Raw genomic sequence first — 18946 nt, 5'->3', positions numbered from 1 at the left:
AGGTTCTTTTGTTGTTGTTAGAGCAGTAATGGGTAGATCAGATGTCGGTTTTAGAGTTACTAAGAGGTCGTGATGTTATTGCTGTTTCAGGAATTTCTTGAAAAGTGTGGTTTTTATTTCTTTTCTGAACGTCCTATAGTCTGGAGTGGTCATCAGAAGGTTGGAGATCTGGTTATCCAGCCTTGCGGCTTGGGTGGCTAGGAGGCCGTCGTGTAGTTTTTTTCTTTTTACTTCTTTGATTGGGGGGGGTATGAATGGGGAGTGTGTTTTTCTGTGTCTGGTAGTGGGTGCTTGGATGAGGCGATTGTTCAGGTATGATGGGCTGTCTCCGTGTAGGGTTTTAAATAGTATGCAGTAGAATTTGAATTGGATTCTTTCTTGGATTGGAAGCCAATGTGAGTTGATGAAGGCTTCAGTGATGTGGTCGTGTTTTCTCAATGAATAGATGAGTCTCAAAGCTGTATTTTGGATTGTTTGGAGTTGTTTAATCGTGGTTACAGGGCAGGGAAGGAAGAGGATGTTGCAGTAGTCCAATATACCTAGTATTAGTGATTGTACTATAAGTTGGAATTGTGTTCTTTCAAAGAATTTTCGGACTTGTCTCAGATTTCTCATGACAGCGAATGATTTCTGAATTGTTTTGTTTATTTGCGGTTGCATAGTGCAGCATCTGTCTATGGTCATGCCAAGTAGTTTAATGGTGGTTTGGACTGGGTATTTGATTGCGTTTATTTCTAAATTGGTTGTGGTTTGGACCTTGTCATTTTCGAGAAGGATGAATTTGGTTTTGTCTTGGTTGAGTTTAAGTTTGTGTTTTTCCATCCAGGTTGTGACTGTTTCAAGTGTTTGGTGAAGTTTGTCTGTCATGGTCGGTTTAGAGTGGTCAAATGGGATGAGGATGGTGATGTCATCAGCATAACTATAGGTGGTTATGCCCAAATTGTCCAGATGCGTTCCTAGGGAAGCGGTGTAGAGATTGAAGAGGGTAGGGGATAGTGGAGATCCTTGTGGTACGCCGCAGGGGTTTGACCAGGATTCTGACTTTTCTTTGTTTGATTTTACACTGTAAGTTCTGAGTTTTAGGAATCCTTCAAACCATGAGTATACTTTATCTGAGATGCCTATTGCGTCTAAGATCTGTAGAAGGATGTTGTGATCCACTAAGTCGAATGCTGCAGTAAGGTCCAGTTGTATGAGAAGCATTTTTTTCCCTGTACTAAGGTGTTGTCTGACGGTATCCATAAGGGAGCCTAGTAGTGTCTCTGTACTGAAGTTTGTTCTGAAGCCAGATTGCGTGGGGTGGAGTAGGTTGTGGTCATCTATGTAATTGGAGAGGAGTTTGGCTACTAGGCCTTCTATAATTTTGACATATAGCGGAATTGAGGCTATAGGTCTAAAGTTGGATGGGTGGTTTTGTGGTGCTTTTGGGTCTTTTTGGATTGGGGTGATGATGATTTCGCTGAGGTCAGCAGGGAATGTGCCTTCTGTGAGCGTGAATTGAATCCATTGTAGAATTATGGTGCGGAATTTTACACTAGAGGTGGTAAGGAGATATGAGGGGCAATGGTTGAGGTCACAGGAGGCATGGCTGTATTTTTTGTAGAATTTGTTGAATTCTGACCATTGTATGTTGGGGAATTGAGTCCAAATTCTGTCTGCTGCGGTTGCCTCTTTTCCTGTAGAGTGGATTGTGATTGCGTTTTGATGGGATGGGTTGAGGATGAGAGTGGCTCTGGTGTTGGTAATTTTGTTCTTGAAGTGTTCTGCTAAGAGGGTGGGTGATGGTGGAGGGGTGTTCGTGGTGGTAGTATATGGTTTGGTGTCTGTTAATTCTTTCAGGATTTGGAATATTTTTTTGGAGTCTTGGATTTCCGTGCCTATGAGATTAGTGTAGTGGTTTTTCCTCTTTTCCCTTAGTAGATTTTTGTATTGTTTGTTGATTTTTTTCCAGTCGGTTTTTGTTTGATCTTGGTTCTTTTTCCTCCATTTTCTTTCTAATCTTCTACATTGTCTTTTGAGTTGGAGTAGTTCATTATCGAACCATTGGTCTGATTTCCTGCTGGTTCTGGTTTTGGTTTGTAGGGGGGCCAGATCATCAAGGATGTTAGTGGATATCTTTTTCCAGTGGGAGATGAAGTTTTTTTTAATCCATGTAAGCAATTAAGACTATTCTAAAAAGCATGTTTGATGCTTGTATCATCCTCATGGCACTAACCCTTCTTAAATGCATTGGTCATTCTCATGCAGACTGATTTTCTGTCAAGTCAGCTGGCATTCTTCCAGACAGAAAACAAATGCCTATTTCATGGCTGCTGCAGTGCAGGGCTTCCTTCATTGCTATTTTTATCTCCAGCACATGGCCTGAAAGAAGACTGAAACAGCCGAAAAGAAAGTCTATAAACCAAAATAAAAACAATGTGAAACAAGCCAGAGGAGAAGGGCAGAGACAGGTCAAGGACACAGATCGGTAGCATGGAATGTTGCTACTCTTTGGGTTTTGGCCAGGTACTAGTGACCCGGATTGGCCACTGAGAGAACGGGCTACTGGGCTGACCCAGTATGGCTATTCTTATGTTCTTACATGTGCCAAGTATAGGGCAATCAGCCATTGTGACATCACTGATGAGGTTGGCTCTGAGGCACTGTGGAATGAGGCATTATGACATCACAATCTCAGCTCTGGAATGTTGCTCTCATTGGGGTTCCGGAATCCCGCTATTCTTTGAGATGCTGGAATGTTGCTACTCTTTGGGATTCCGGAATCTTGCTATTCTTTGGAGTTCTATATGGAATATTGCTACTCTTTGGGATTCCGGAATCTTGCTATTCTTTGGAGTTCTATATGGAATGTTACTACTCTTTGGGTTTTGGCCAGGTACTAGTGACCCAGATTGGCCACTGAGAGAACGGGCTACTGGGCTTGATGGACCATTGGGCTGACCCACATCTTCCTGGAGAAAGGGGAATATCATCGAGATCGAAGCCGATCTCGGGTCTTCGCTCCTCTGAGTGCGCCAAGTCTGGAAATACTTCCAAGCTTTTGCGTACGCTGTAACAATGGACTTTTTTCTACACCTTAGAATGGTGGAAACCCTTCCATTCGAGTCGCCTTTGCACGCTCATGCGGTAAGACCAAAGTGTTCCGGATCCTGAAAGGAAACTGGGCCCTGCATGAATAGCAGGGAATGACAGGGAAGAGCAAAAAAAAGACTCAAATTTAGAGAAAATAAACATGAGCAGAAAAGACAATCTCCTACTGTCTCATCTGTAGGAAGACAATTGAGAAGTTGAATGACGGCCCAGAGGTAAGAGAGGAGAAGCAAAAATGTATGTAAATGAAGCATCCTTCCAGGGTCAGACTAATGGTCCATCTACTCATGGCAGCCAATCCAGGCAAAAACCCAAAGATCAGTTTATAGATTATCCAACCACACTTAAATGTGTACAAACTAGCCAAATGGGGGTCTAAAGGATAACTTATAATACCTTCATTCAACAATTTTTCTTTTGCACATAAGATGCTTTAAATTATGAATGGTTTAAACCCACTTATTTTAAACATCTAAACAATAACCTAATTTAAAGATAGAACTCATCCCCAGAATCTATAATGAGGTTGAAGTATCATAAATATGCCTCATTCTCAGTAAAGAGACCTCTTATAACTTGGATGTTATTTCAAGTCCTCATTCTGAATGCATGTGATGTAATCATTTACTTCAAAACCTCCTTCCTACCCACAAATTTAATTATTTCCTTGTAAATTTATTGAAATATTTATTGGCAAAATAGTTAAAAATCTAACTAACCGGGGAATGCAATTTTTAAAAAATTATTCCACTTCATGAATTGTATGTTATTCTAAATATATACTTTATACAAGAGCAACAACTCTTATCTTAGTGGCTTTCCAGCTGAAGCCAACATTGGGGGACCATGAACAAGGAAATAATTAAATTTGTGGGTAGGAAGGAGGTTTTGAAGTAAATGATTACATCACATGCTTTCAGAATGAGGACTTGAAATAACATCCAAGTTATAAGAGGTCTCTTTACTGAGAATGAGGCATATTTATGATACTTCAACCTCATTATAGATTCTGGGGATGAGTTCTATCTTTAAATTAGGTTATTGTTTAGATGTTTAAAATAAGTGGGTTAATAAATTAAACCATTCATAATTTAAAGCATCTTATGTGCAAAAAAAAAAAAAATTGTTGAATGAAGGTATTATAAGTTATCCTTTAGACCCCCATTTGGCTAGTTTGTACACATTTAAAAACCCAAAGAGTAGCAACATTCCAAGCTACCGATCCAGGGCAAACAGTGGCTTTCCCTGTGTCTTTCTCAATAACAGACTATGGACTTTTCCTCCAGGAACTTGTCCAAACCTTTCTTAAAACCAGCTATGCTATCCGCTCTTACCACAACCTCTGGCAATGCGTTCCACAGCTTAACTATTCTCTGAGTGAAAAAATATTTCCTCCCCAAGTGTCCCCTAGTCTTTGTAATTTTTGAGAGTGAAAAATCAATCTACTTGTACCTGTTCTACTCCACTCAGGATTTTGTAGACTTCAATCCTATCTCCCCTCAGCCGTCTCTTTTCCAAGCTGAAGAGTCCTAACCGTTTTACTCTTTCCTCATACAAGAGGAGTTCCATCCCTTTTACCATCTTGGTCGCTCTTCTTTGAACCTTTTCTAGCGCCACTATATCTTTCTGGAGATAAGGAGACCAGAATTGAATGCAATACTCCAGGTGAGGTCGCACCATGGAGCGATTCAGGGGCATTCTGACATTCTTAGTTTTGTTAACCATCTTTTTTAATAATTCCTAGCATCCTGTTTGCTTTTTGGGCTGCCGCCACACACTGGGCAGAAGGTTTCATCGTATTGTCTACGATGACACCCAGATCCTTTTCTTGGGCGCTAACCCCCAAGGTGGACCCTAGTATCCGGTAACTGTGATTCGGGTTATTCTTCCCAATGTGCATCACTTTGCATTTGTCCACATTAAATTTCATCTGCCACTTGGACGCCCAAAATTCCAATTTCCTAAGGTCTGCCTAAGATCATGAGAAGGAACTGACTACCAGAAGGTTCAAGAATGGCGTGTCTGTCGTATTAGAGAAAGAATTGTTTCATGAGGACATATCTGTGATCACATTTCCTCGAGTTACTTCCATGGATAGACGCATATTTATAATGAGCAGTAAATCTTCCTGCAGAAGGGAGATCCCACATGCCATGTTTCTCCTGGTAACTTGGCATGACTGCAGCCTGTAAGAATCAGGGTATGTGGGTGAATATCCAGCACCCCCCCAAAAAAAAAAAAAAAGATGACTAAATACATTTCACTTTTCAATTCATGTGGTTCATGCAAATGAGAAAACGGAAGCCTCGCTTCTTTCTTATTAAAATTTAATTAGGCAAACAATTATACAAGAAACAAAAACACAACGGACAACGTGAATGAGAGACAACGAAGAGAAATTGTGCATCCCACGGCAAAGTCTTCAACAGGTTCCCTCTAAGACGCCATCACACAGGTCAGCGGTGACTGAAGAACCCCTGGGGAAAGTTAAACTTGAAAGGCTTCAATCGATTTGGACCTCTAGAGGGGAGATGAAAAGAAAGAGTGTCAAAGGATGGGTAACATTCAACAGAGCATCAAACATCTGCATTTAATGATGGGGACATCCAGTCTTGGGAAATTCAATGACAAAACTCCCATTGTTTGTGTTTATTTTGTGAATCTAATTTTTAAAAAAATTATTGAGATTTAGGTCCTGCTTTTCCATTTATAGCATTGTACGTGTATATTTATTTATTTAAACGTATGCAAATGAAACAAATGTCTATCCACTCTCATCTCTAATTCTCCCTCCTACCAAACTTTCAGGAAGTCAATCAAAACTTATCTCTTTGACAAATATCTCTGACTCCCGCCCTCCTTGTAACTCTACTTTTAACTATGCCTTGTACCTCCAACCTTCCTGCACCACCCACCTACCTGCCTCCTCCCTACCTGCACCCGACTTCCTAAGCCACGCCGATTGACTTGTTTATAACCTCTCTATCTCCTTCTTGCCTGCTCCCAACTCGCTAAGTTATATTGATTGATTGACTTATTTGTAAATTTCGCTGTAGATGTACAGTCTCTTGTCATGTAAACCGCTCTGAACTATTCTGGTACTGTGGTATACAAAAATAAAGTTATTATTATTATTATAATTATTATATAGTCCACGGGTTCCAACATACATAATCATAAAAAAGATAAACAAAACTTTAAAATATACATTAAAGCAGTATACATTTCTTTTCTAAAACATTCCCTCCCTACAAGAACAATGGGATGACCAAGCGTTGGTCGTTCTGCTGTTCTTGTACTGGGCTTGAGACAGTTTCGAAAGTTCCCATTCAGGTAACGTGCAAAACCCAGTCCAGAAACATGTGGGGCAGAATGAGATGCTTCCCTTAGGATATGAAGACATTTAGGGTAAAGGCTGGCCTTTTTTTTTTTTTTTTTTAATATTTTATTTATAAATTTTTCATTCTTACAATAATTTTAATTGTACATAAAAACTTCAAATAATACATGAAAAAATTGTGACTACAAATAATTCATTTATCACATAAAATATACCCCTCCCATTTTTTCCAATACTTAAATCCATATATAATATAATATACATTCCCTCCCCTCCCCATTCTAATATAATCATTATTGTATTAATTTATTTATTAATTTTCTATTCTTATATCAGTTAATTCATATATAATATAATTAATTATTTCATAACATTTGTAATTATAATCAATATATCATATCATAAATAATAAATCCAAAAATTATATAAGTCCCTCCCCACTCCTATATATCTATTACAAATGTGCTAAGAAATCTAATCAGTAGAAATTAGTCAATGGTTGCCATATTTTCTTAAAGTTATGAAGATTCCCTTGTTGTAACGCTATTATTTTTTCCATTTCCTTTAACCGTTCCTTAGTTTGCTGTGGTACACAGTATCTTGCACAGTATCTTGGTACTTCAGGCTAATGAGAGAACATTGTGCTCAGGTAGCTCTACTCCACAATACACTCCCCCCTCCGTATTCGCGAATTCCGTATCCACGGATTTGCTTATTCGCGGTTTTAAACCAAAAAAAATTACTTTCATTTTTCGGGCTATTTTAAGCCCTGTAATCCCCCCTTAAGTCTTACTTTGTGGTCTAGCGGGTTTTCAGGCAGGAGCGATCTTCTCACACTCCTGCCCCGTGTAGATCGCTCACAGGAAATGGCTCGAGAGACGATGGGAGCTCAAGGCAGCCATTTCCTGTGCGCGATCTACACGGGGCAGGAGTGTGGGAAGATCGCTCCTGCCTGAGAACCTGCTGGACCACCAGGTAAGGCTTAAGCGGGGGCTCACAGGGCTAAAAATAGCCGGGGGAAGCGGGGGATAAGGGCAGAACCGGCCCGAATATTATTCGCTGTTTTTCCATATTCGCGGGCCGGCTCTGCCCCTAACCCCCGTGAATACGGAGGGGGAAGTGTACTGGAACAGCCTCTTTTTTGGAGAATGGGCAGTGTTATTGAGGCTTGAAAATCATCATTTCATTGGGGTTGAACTATTTTTGCCATTGATTTGTACTTTCATTCCTGATTGACAGCTTAGGACATTTTATTCACATTTTAGCATTCTTTGGTAGGCAGCAGTCGTGTTTGTGATTAAGTAGGGGAAAGGGACTGGGACTTGTACACTGCCTTTTTGAAGTTTTACAACCACATTCAAAGCGGTTTACATACAGGTACTTCAAGCATCAGTCCTGGTGGACTCACAATCTATCTAATGCACCTGGGGCAATGGGGGGATTAAGTGTCTTGCCCAGGGTCACAAGGAGCAGCGTGGATTTGAACCCACAACCTCAGGGTGCTGAGACTGTAGGTCTAACTACTACACCACACTCTCCTCTAATACAATATCAGATGTGAGCCAAGTATAGAACAATGAAGCCATTGTGACATCACTGATGAGGTCGGCTCTTATTGATGGAATGAGGCATTATGACATCACAATCTCAGCTCTGGAATGTTGCTACCCTGGGTTTCTGCAAGGCATTATGACATCAGGGAAAGGGATTGGGACTTGTACTCTGCCTTTTTGAAGTTTTACAACCACACTCAAAGCGGTTTACATACAGGTGCTTCAAGCATTTTCCCTGTCTGTACCGATGGCCTCACAATTTATCTAAGATACCTGGGGCAGTGGAGGATTAAGTGACTTGCCCAGGGTCACAAGGAGCAGCATGGGGTTTGAACCCACAATCTCAGGATGCTGAGACTGTAGCTCTAACCCCTACGCCACACTCTCCTCGTTCAGTGTGCGATTTCAGTTGATTTTCTGGTCTGTTTTTCATAGTATTCAATTTTAACACTTAAAACGCATGCGAGTCCAAATGACAATGGAAATAAACTAGCAGACATTCATTTTCCTCCTATTCTGCAGTCCAGAGAGAGGGGGAGCAACCCTGTTCCTAAGACCCTATTCGCCGATGATGCGAGTTGATTTGGTGTACCCACCCACAATCAAGTTTGGAAACTACTACCCTGTAGGCTGAGCAATCTGTCACCTACATGTATATACATTCTTTTTTTAAACAAAATGTTTGCACAAGTCATTTTGTTGGGGTTCATCTAACTTCCTGCAAAACCCAGCAAACTAGCCATCCGCATACCCTGCTAATCCACAGCCTCAGAAAATATGCTTTCTACGGTTCACAGTAGAGCTCAAAGAGAGAAAGCGGAATCCACATTAGCAAATCAGATCACTCTTGCAGAGTCAGAGTGTCTCTTACTGCTGCTGAGCTGGCATCAGAATTCAGGGGGGAGAGCGAGATCACTTAGCAAGGCAAAGCTAAAATCTAGTTGGAGAGGGGGAAATTATTACCATGGTCTACTGTTAAAGCAATGTTACTTACCATAACAGTTGTTATCCAGGGACAGCAGGCAGCTATTCTCACTACTGGGCGATGTCATCCGACGGAGCCCCGATACGAACGTCTCACAAGCATGTCTTGCTTGAAGAAACTCAGAAGTTTCGAGATGCCCGCACCGCGCATGCGCCAGTGCCTTCCCGCCCGATGCTCCGGGCGCGTCTCCTCAGTTCAGGTAGCTAGCAGAGAAGCCAACCCAGGGGAGGTGGGTGGGACGTGAGAATAGCTGCCTGCTGTCCCTGGATAACAACTGTTACGGTAAGTAACATTGCTTTATCCCAGGACAAGCAGGCAGGTATTCTCACTAGTGGGTGACCTCCAAGCTAACCTCAATGGGATGGAGGGAGAGTTGGCAACTTAGGAGAATAAATTTTGTAATACTGTTTGGCCAAACTGTCCATCCCTTCTGGAGAAAGTATCCAGACAATGATGAGAGGTGAATGTATGAACCGAGGACCAAGTGGCAGCCTTACAAATCTCCTCACTCGGTGTCGATCTGAGGAGACACACCTGGTGCTTCGGGCGAGAAGGCACTCGCACATGACTTCATCCACTAGTAATAATAGCTGCCTGCTTGTCCTGGGATAAAATGGATTATTTTAGCACAGGTCCCGTTTTATGCGATGAGGCCTAGTTCCTAATAACTGGAGTTAATGGTAAAATGACGCGTCTCAACACAGCCCACGTGTTCTGAGCTAACATTAAGCAACCTAACCCCTCTCTCTGCCAGGGTTCAGCAGCTGAAATGAAGTGTTTAATTCTGCCCTGCGCTCCCCCTTTCTGCCGCAATAGGAAATGACTTCGCGGGCTCTGCAGTATGGGAAAGCGAAGAGGTGGCAGCAGCAGAGCCGATCCCACCTGACCAGGCGTAGGCACATCTTCTCCTGGGGAAACTCCTTGGGCCCCTCCACGCTGTTGTCGTGACTTTCTGTTTCCAGGTACACATCGAGCCCCATGCACAGACGCTGCAGCTGGTTGGTCAGGAGCTGGTAGCCTGGCTTGGGCCCACACAGCTCCTTGTAGTAGACATTCACTTCACTTTCTAGGGCCTGCATTGAAAAAATGAAACTATTATCCTCTCAACGACATGATAGAAACATTCAAAGATATCACAGGTCGCATTGAAGTGGAGGAAGAAATCTTTTTTCTTACCGGTCCCACGGTGACAAGAGGACATCCGCTAAAGCTCAGAGGGGGAAGATTTCATAGGGACACCAGGAAATACTTCTTCACCAAAAGGGTGATTGATCGATGGAATGGTCTTCCACGACAGGTAGTCGAGGCCAGTAACACGCTTGACTTCAAGAGACGATGGGACAGACTGGTGGGGTCGCTTAAGGGGAATGCTTAATAGATGGATTCTCGAGGGAGGGAGGGAAGCTTAATAGATGGATTTTTGAGGGAGGGAGGGTTCTTGAGTGGGTAGACTTGTTGGGCCGTCGGCCCTTTTCTGCCGTCATGCTCTATGTTTCTAACGAGGTAGAGAAAAAAAGTCAGGCTCCATAATGCGGATCTTCCCCTTCTATTGCATTCACACTTTAACCAAATGCATGAAGACAGTTACGCATTTGCTGTGAAAGCAGGAATCTCAGCCGTATCAGCCTTCTGTTTCCCTTGGCAAATGGTTGCCCTATTCTGTACCCAAACTGCCTTTGCAGGCGTCTCACTATATTTTCTTGCATTTTTTTAATGCATCCACTATTATACATTACCGATCCATCCCCAGCTGCATCATCCTCTTATTTATTTATTCATTCAATTTTCTATACCGTTCTTCCAGGAGAGCTCAGAACAGTTTATATGAGTTTGCCTGTCTGTCCTGGTGGGTTCACAATCTATCTAATGCACTTGGGGCAATGGGGGGGATTAAGTGACAAGGAGCAGCATGGGTTTGAGTCCACAACCCCAGGGTGCTGAGGCTGTAGTTTTAACCACTGCACTACTCTAGAAATCAAAATATAGCAGATGTGAGCCAAGTATAGGACAATCAAGCCATTGTGACATCACTGATGAGTTTGGCTCTTATTGGTGGAAGGAGGTACTATGACATTATCAGAGGCTGAAACTTTTCACACTTTTTATTCAATGCTCTATACCAGGGATGTCAAAGTCTGTCCTTGAGGGCCGCAATCCAGTCGGGTTTTCAGGATTTCCTCAATGAATATGCATTGAAAGCAGTAATGCAAATAGATCTCATGCATAGTCATTGGGGAAATCCTGAAAACCCGACTGGATTGCTGCCCTCGAGGACAGACTTTGACACCGGTGGTCTATACTGTTCTCCCAGGGGAGCTCAGAATGGTTTGCCTGAATTTGTTCAGGTACTCAAGCATTTTTCCCTGTCTGCTTACAGTCCATCTAACGTACCTGGGACAATGGGGGGATTAAGTGACTTGCCCAGGGTCACAAGGAGCAGCGTGGGTTTAAACCCACAACCCCAGGGTGCTGAGGCTGTAGCTTTAACCACTGCGCCACACTCTCCCTCCATATTAAACAACTGTTGCTACCAAAAACTCCATCTTCCTACTAGTATTTTTTCTTGCTATTTGATCTTCTAAATTTTTCCTTTGTAATCTATGAAACACTTCCTGCTTATTTCGCTCTCTTTCCCATTTTCACAAACTGGGCCTAGTTCACATTCCTCCAAAACCTGCGCTTGGAGTACATTCTGAAACTGCTTAAACCCTGCCTTTGGCTATTCATGAAGGGGGATGTGGTATAAAGCCGAGGTGCGGCATGTCCTTCAGCCACAGGGGTTTGCTTTTGATCAGCCTCAGTACATCCCCTCTATAACTCAGCCACTACAGCACCATTCTCCATAGACCACTGCTACCTTCAAAACACAGTAGCCAGTACTGAGAAAAGGTTTGTAAACAGAAAAACATGACGGCAGATAAAAGCCAAATGGCCCATCCAGTCTGCCCATCTGCAGTAACCATTATCTCCTTCTCAGAGATCCCACATGCCTATCCCAGGCCCTCTTGAATTCAGACACAGTCTCTGTCTCCACCACCTCTTCTTGGAGACTGTTCCATGCCCGGGGCAGTGGCGTTCCCCCCCTTGCCCCCCATTCCACATTTGCGCTCTCTCTCCTCATCCCATCCGTACCTCTTAATCTTTGCCAACTTTGGATTTCCTTCCGACGTCACTTCCTGGCCCCGTGACCCGGAAGTGATTCAGAGGGGAACTAGGCTGGTGAGAGATAATATGGAGGTAAGGGATAGGGAGGGAGGGATGGCGCTAAGGTGGCACGGTGTGGCAGGGTGGAGAGGTGTCAGCGCCCCCACTGACTTGGCACCTGGGGCAGTCCTCACCCCCCCTTACTACGTCACTGGTTTTGGATAAGAACTTGGGGTTCACAAACCTTTTTTCAGAAGTTTATTTGTACCTCAGATCTCGTCTGTAGTTTTTGGTGTGTGATGGCTGGGACACCTCCCAGTTCATCCAAGATTTGGGAAAGGAATGGGGACTTGTATGCTGCCTTTTCGTGGCTTTGGCAGTCAAAGCGGTGGGCACTGGAGGATTAAGTGACTTGTCCAGGGTCACAAGGAGAGTCACTGGGATTCGATCTCACAAGTCCTGGGTGCAGAAGCAGCAACTTTACCAGTGAGCTACACCTTCCCTCCCGCTGGAAGTTCAGCCCCCCCTCCTTCTCCCCGAGGTTCCCAGCCCCTTACCCTAATGTTATCATCATTGCTGGAGCTTCTTTCCCCTTTCCAGTGCAGGCACAAACTGAAGATGGGCGGGATGGCGCAGTAGCCAGGATTCATCGCCAGCACTGCCTGCAGTTTAGCTGTAAAGATAAGTGAGCAATACACATGAGAGCGCTAAACATAATTATTACTGGAATTCTCAAAACAAGCATGACGCTGATGGCGGTTTCATTAAAAGCGCCAGCGCTTCTCTCACTCTGCCTGCTCAGCCAGTTCTCTGTAAAAATGCTTTCTGCTCTCAGAGGAACCAAACTGATTAGCACAGCAGGAGAAAGCAGAATCCATGGGCCTGGCTAGAGAAACTCAAAAATGTCACAGACGATCTCAGAAGCAACTATTTCCCCAAGATAGGTTACAAACCCAGACACAATGGGATCAGGATCTAGGCATTTTTACTTTAGGATTATGAATGGCAGGCTATACTTTTAAACTACTTATATCTGCTAACTTAATGGAACAAGGGGCCATATTGTTATTATACCACCGGTATGTCCATCTCTCTTCATGGTTTCAGAGGCATCTGGGCACTTGTGTTACACCGACAAAGCCGAGTCGCTCTCAGGGAGCTCTGGAAAGGCTTTCTGACCCAACCACTGAGCTGACTGCGACGCCAACCCTTTGGAGGGGCCAGAAGGGGCTAAGCCCAGTGCCCCACAGCATGTGGCACACTAACGGTCCTCAGCTGACCATCCGCCACAAACTTAGCATGACAGAGGGGCAAAACAGTCTGAGGAGTGCATTTCTATCAATTTTGAGTCAAATCAAGTTGTTTTTGAGGCAGAGGAGATGGATTGAAAAATCTATTATGGCTGCTTTGATCGCGATTTTGCAGCAAAAGTGGCCCAGGAAAGCAAAATTAAAAGACACAAATTACAAAAAAGGGGTTTTTGGAGGTGGGGGACCTAAATTTTTCAGACCCCCCTTCCCCCCGATGTTTCCCATACACAGTAATAGTCAGATGCCTGCCTCCATCAGTTTCACACAGTACTGGACTCTGGAGAAGATTTCCTGCCTCAGATAAGCATGCAGATCTTAGAAGCTTGCCTCTTCAGGCTGCCTTTTATAGTCAGGCTCCAAGAGCCTGAAACCCTCGACCCCACTAACTCCCGATGCATCTTCAGGGAGGGGACGCAGCCGACACCCTCAGGACCAATACTGGGGCCAGTCAGCCTGTGCTCAAGCAGGCATATTTGCATACAATAGAGATGACAGGCATGCAAATCTGCCTCATGCATATTCATTAGGGATATCTTGAAAACCCGACTGGTTGGGGGTCCCCCAGGACAGGTTTAAGAACCACTGAGCTACGGCATACATACTAGTTATGTAAATTGACTGCTCTTAGGCAGGAGAGTATTGACAGATTTAATGAAATACAGGCACCCTTTGTTGCCTGGTGGGAAGATTATACTAATGGTACTGATCTCACAGATGACCTTCAGGTTGGGTGCTGCTCCCAAGTTCTTGGTTTAAAGCAGTGGTAATGTTGAATGGAAATATTTTGTGTGGTGGAGTTTCCGGAGTCTGTTGTAGGGGAAAACACCCTCCAGGGTTTCAAGACTAAGCTGGACAAGTTCCTGCTGAACTGGGATGTACGCAGGTGAGACTGGACTCATTTTAGAGCACTGGTCTTTGACCTGGGGACTGCCGCATGAGCGGACTGCTGGGCGCGATGGACCACTGGTCTGACCCAGCAGCGGCAATTCTTATGTTCTTATGGGGGGGGTAGGTAGGCAAGGGGTAGTTTATAATGTTTTGTCTTCTTGATGCAGGTTTGTTCTGTGAAAAGGTTTAAAGTCTTGACCCATGGCTGAGATTGCAGGTTCTGGGAAGTAAATCGGATCTGAGCTAAAGTCATGCATTATTAACACTGAAGCGAGAGGCCTCCGAGCTACAGCCAGCAAGCAGAAACACTTCGTACTCTTCCTTCATCTAAGCAAAATAATAGGATCCACCGCTACAAATGATCAGGCTGTCAAGGCCTGCAGAGCACGAACAAAAGAAGGCGTTATCAGTAACTTCCAGGCCCCCGTGCAGCATCTTCTACTGAGCTTAGACAATTAGGCAACAAAGTTTGCTCCTCTGTAATGAGCAACTTACAGCTTTCCTCGTTCAATGAAACTCTGCCAATCAGTACTTTTGCGTCCACAATCAGGCACTGAGGTATTGGATGGATAGCAGCCTGCCGTACGAACCGCAGCATTTGCTGCGTTCTATGACTCACGCTGATTTGTGCATTCCAACTGTGAAGCAATTGCGGTTGACTGTATCTAGAATTAGTATTTTTTCTTGTCTGGGTCCTCAAGGGTGGAATAATCTCCCAGGATACATACAGCAAACACATTTCAGTAGCTTCAAGAAAATGCTGAAAAAACATCTCTTCTGAAGGATGAAATATGGGACCTGAACTGTATGCATATTGGAGGGGGGTGCCCTACTGGTAGCCTTTGGTGACTTTTGAAAGTCTGATATTACTGTTATGTTTTATGATGGTTGTCATGTATGTTTTGACTATGTACTTTGTTGTGACCCGCTTTGGGAAAGGCGGGATATAAATAAACTACCGTGTTTTCCCAAAAATAAGACAGTGTCTTGTATTAATTTTGAGTTCAAAAAAATGCACTAGGCCTTATTTTCTGGAGATGTTTTATTTTTTTCAAGTACAATGATCATCTCTCCTTTCCTCTCCTCCACCCCAATCCTCTTTCCTTTCTCTCCCCCACGTGCCGCATCTTTCCTCACCTTTCAACCATTCCCTTGTGCCTTCCCTCTGCAGCATCTTTCTATCCCTCCCTTCCATCCCCCCCGTGTAGAACCCTTGAGCAGCATCTTTCTATCCCTCCCATCCCCCCGCGCACAGAACCACGCCGACCCTCCCACTGCGAGACCGGCATACCTCCCTCCAAACAGCAACATAGGCAGCACTCTAAACAGGCTGATTCTCAGCCTTCCCTGTGCTGCGTCGCTGAAATCTCCAGTGATGCGGCAGAGGGTAGGGCCCAGCGGGAGAAGACTGCGAAGCAGTCCGTTTAAAGTGCTGCTGACGCTGCTGTTTGGAGGGAAGTATGTCAGTCTTGTGGTGGGAGGGTCGGTGGGGTTTGGATTGGAGGGTAAGACAGAAAGATGCTGCACAGGGGGATGGGTGGGAGGGTCAGCGGAGTTTGGCTGCAGTGGGGGGGAGGGGGGGAAGCGCTGCTACCAGCGAATCCAGGGATGGAGTTGGGGATATTCGGGAGGGGCTTCGGGGGTGATCTAACTAGGACTTATTTTTGAGGTAGGGCTTATATTAAGACCTACCCCCAAAATCATGCTAGGGCTTATTTTCGGGGTAGGTCTTATTTTCAGGGAAACACGGTATAAACTACGGGGAAGCAAAACTGCTCTGATTAGAATACCGCCCCTTTTAAATAATAATCATTTGGATTTAAACAATGCCAGTTTCTATTTCTACTGCTTCAGAAACACCGAGAACGGCCTAGCGCCAGGACTATGCTATAATTCACAGAAAGCAAGGAGAGAAGAGACAGGGGGGCTATTATTGTCCAGTGACAGCTGGACAGACAAACCCTCATCACACCGAGTGTTTATGGCATAAGTGATTTCATTTTCTGTTCATTATTCTAATCACATTGTTTCCTCCTCTCCCGTACCTGTTCCTCTCTCAATAACTGCGGAAAAGTACATGTGTGTATCTTCAGCCAATTCAGCTTCCATGACCTCCGTTGTGAAGGACAGATCCTGGAAAAAAAAAAGGGACAGAAAAGAGACATCGGTAAGAGAGTCCGGGGAGCAATGGGGTGAAAACATTTGCTGAAATACTGATTGCTATCCCAAGCTTCTTAAGAGCTGGGGACAATATCTCTTCCCCTCCCCCTTTTTTTGCTTTTTTTCCCCCCTGCTTGTTTTGCACATTCTTGGCCTTACGTATTTTCTCTTCCTTCCTTCTCTCCAGCCTCACCACCTCTTTTCCCCAGGCCTGGGCTGGAAGCAGCAGAAGTAGCAGAGTCTCTCCCACCCCCTTGCCAACCTAGTACCCAAGTTATCGTCTCACTATTGCTGCTTTCGCGCACAGGCTGAGTTTTTTTGTCTGCGGTTTTATCTGATACCTTATCCACCTGGGACCCCTGATGAAGGCGTGTTTGCCAAAACACGGACCGTGTCGGGTCCTTTGGTTTGGTTCAAGGTGGTAACATTAACCGCATTTATGATTTTGGTTTAATAAATTTAGCCTGCTTCTTTGTACAGCTGTCTGCAGTTTCCTTTGTTTTTGGTAAGAGTGGATAGCATGGCTGGTTTAAAGAAAGGTTTGGACAAATTCCTGGAGGAAAAGTCCATAGTCTGATATTGAGAAAGCCACTGCTTGCCCTGGATTAGTAGCATGGAATCTTGTTACTCTCTGGGATTCTGGAATCTTGCTATTCTTTGAGATGCTGGAATGTTGCTACTCCTTGGGTTTTGGCCAGGTACTAGGGACCAGGATTGGCCACCGTGAGAACGGGCTACTGGCCTTGATGGACCATTGGTCTGACCCAATGAGGCTATTCTTAAAGCAGTATCTGCTCCACCAGCGACAGATGGAGGCAGTGCAGGTACCAAAGCTGTGCGCCACATCCTTAGAGAGCATGAAACAGGCCCGCTCGTATTGTCACTCACCTTGTAATCTTCATAGGTAATGGCGCTCCACTTCACTAGGCGTGACATGATCTTTGTGGGGAAGAGATGTTGACATTCACTGGCGACTGGCACAATGCCATGCTCTAGAAGCAAATAAAATCAGCCAGATGAGGACCAAGTACAGAAAGCAATCGGGCATCGTCTCATAGTGCGGCTGGGTTTGAAATCTTAATTCTGCTCCTTCCGTCTCTTTTCAGAGTCCAGTATCTGAGGGAAAGAGGGGGATGGAATTATAACAGCAGAGACAAAGTACAAAAGGGCCATTTTTCACTGCTGAAGATGTGCTTAGCTGACACGGTGCTTTTCCTCTTCCCTTGGATTACTAAATGAGAAAACTGTCAGTAGACGAGCAGGAGGAACCTTTTGTCTTTTCTTAACGTGACAGCTAGTGGAACAAAGTAGCTGCTCCCTTTCCCCACTAGACACACACTTAAAAGAACAAGGACTAGCATTTCTCAAGCCGATGCTAGTCTGGCTTTCAGAATAGCCATAATAAATATGCACGAGAGAGATTTACATTTGCACATCTATTTCAAACCTGATCTTTGAAACACGCTGCTGATTCCCTCCACCTGAAACAATCTATTTACTTCCCCTCCCTGAAAAATGAAATTACGGCCTGCGCTTTCCTTAGCAGACGTCAGATTGTGGCTGTTGAAGTTGAAGCAGCAAGGGACGGTAAAAGTGCTAGAGAAAAGAACTTTAACAGAGCGATTTTTCTATAGCTATGTGATGCAGGGTTCTGTGTTAGGAGTCACTGCCCAGGAAAAAGATCTAGGTGTCATCGTTGAGGATACGTTGAAACCCTCAGCTCAATGTGCGGCGGCTAAGAAAGCAAATACAGTGGAACCTCGGTTTGCGAGTGTTTTGCAAGACGAGCAAAAGACTCAGCAAACTTTTGCCTTGCAAACCGAGCATGTTCTGGTGTATGAGCACCTCCCCCCCGCTCTAACCGGCATCGCACCCCCCTGAACCGGCATCGCAACCCTCCCCCCGTGAATGCCCCCCCGCGAGAACTGCAAAGCACCCCCATGCTGAAAGCGGCATCCGCCCGCCCTTCCTCCAAGCACTTGGTCCTTACCCCTTCTGCTCGTTGTAAGTGTGAATGCGAGCTCCCGTCTCTTGCCTGGGCTGGGCCTTGAGCATCTGCGCATGCTCAAGGCCTTCTGGCTCTCGTTCTCTAGGAGAGAACGAGATCTCCAAGAGAACGAGAGCCAGAAGGCCTTGAGCATGCGCAGATGCTCAAGACCCAGCCCAGGCAAAAGGCGGGAGCTCGCATTCACACTTACAACAAGCAGAAGGGGTAAGGACCAAGTGCTTGGGAGGAAGGGCGGGCGGATGCCGCTTTCAGCACAGGGATGCTTTGCAGTTCTCGGGGGGGGGGGGCGTTCGCAGGGGGGGGTTGCGATGCCGGTTCGGGGGGGTGCGATTCCGGTTAGAGCGGAGGGAGGGGGTGATGGAGCAGCGCCGGTAGCCTTGGGAGGGGGGGGGGGGGTTGGTGGAACGAATTGTTCAAGTTTCCATTATCTTCTATGGGGAAAGTTGCTTTGATATACGAGTGTTTTGG

At 44.8% G+C, this 18946-nt stretch overlaps 1 protein-coding gene across 2 annotated transcripts in view; it reads right to left on the bottom strand.

Annotated features, from left to right (window-relative positions):
* Positions 1–5414: 5414 nt before the first annotated feature.
* Positions 5415–18946, bottom strand: part of THOC5 (THO complex 5) — a 96667-nt gene continuing 83135 nt past the window's right edge. For both annotated transcript variants that reach the window (XM_033956977.1, XM_033956978.1), the window contains 5 exons: positions 17359–17462; positions 16356–16443; positions 12670–12785; positions 9851–10041; positions 5415–5610 (listed from right to left, as the gene is read on the bottom strand). In XM_033956977.1, the coding sequence (XP_033812868.1) occupies positions 5547–5610; positions 9851–10041; positions 12670–12785; positions 16356–16443; positions 17359–17462 (563 nt within the window). In that variant the 3' untranslated portion in view covers positions 5415–5546. The remainder of the gene's footprint in view (positions 5611–9850; positions 10042–12669; positions 12786–16355; positions 16444–17358; positions 17463–18946) is intronic.

This window comes from Geotrypetes seraphini, chromosome 8 (assembly GCF_902459505.1).
Source record: "Geotrypetes seraphini chromosome 8, aGeoSer1.1, whole genome shotgun sequence".
NCBI lineage: Eukaryota > Metazoa > Chordata > Amphibia > Gymnophiona > Dermophiidae > Geotrypetes > Geotrypetes seraphini.
The sequence above is the reverse complement of the archived record's forward strand: the minus strand, read 5'-3'. Positions and strand labels throughout refer to the sequence as shown.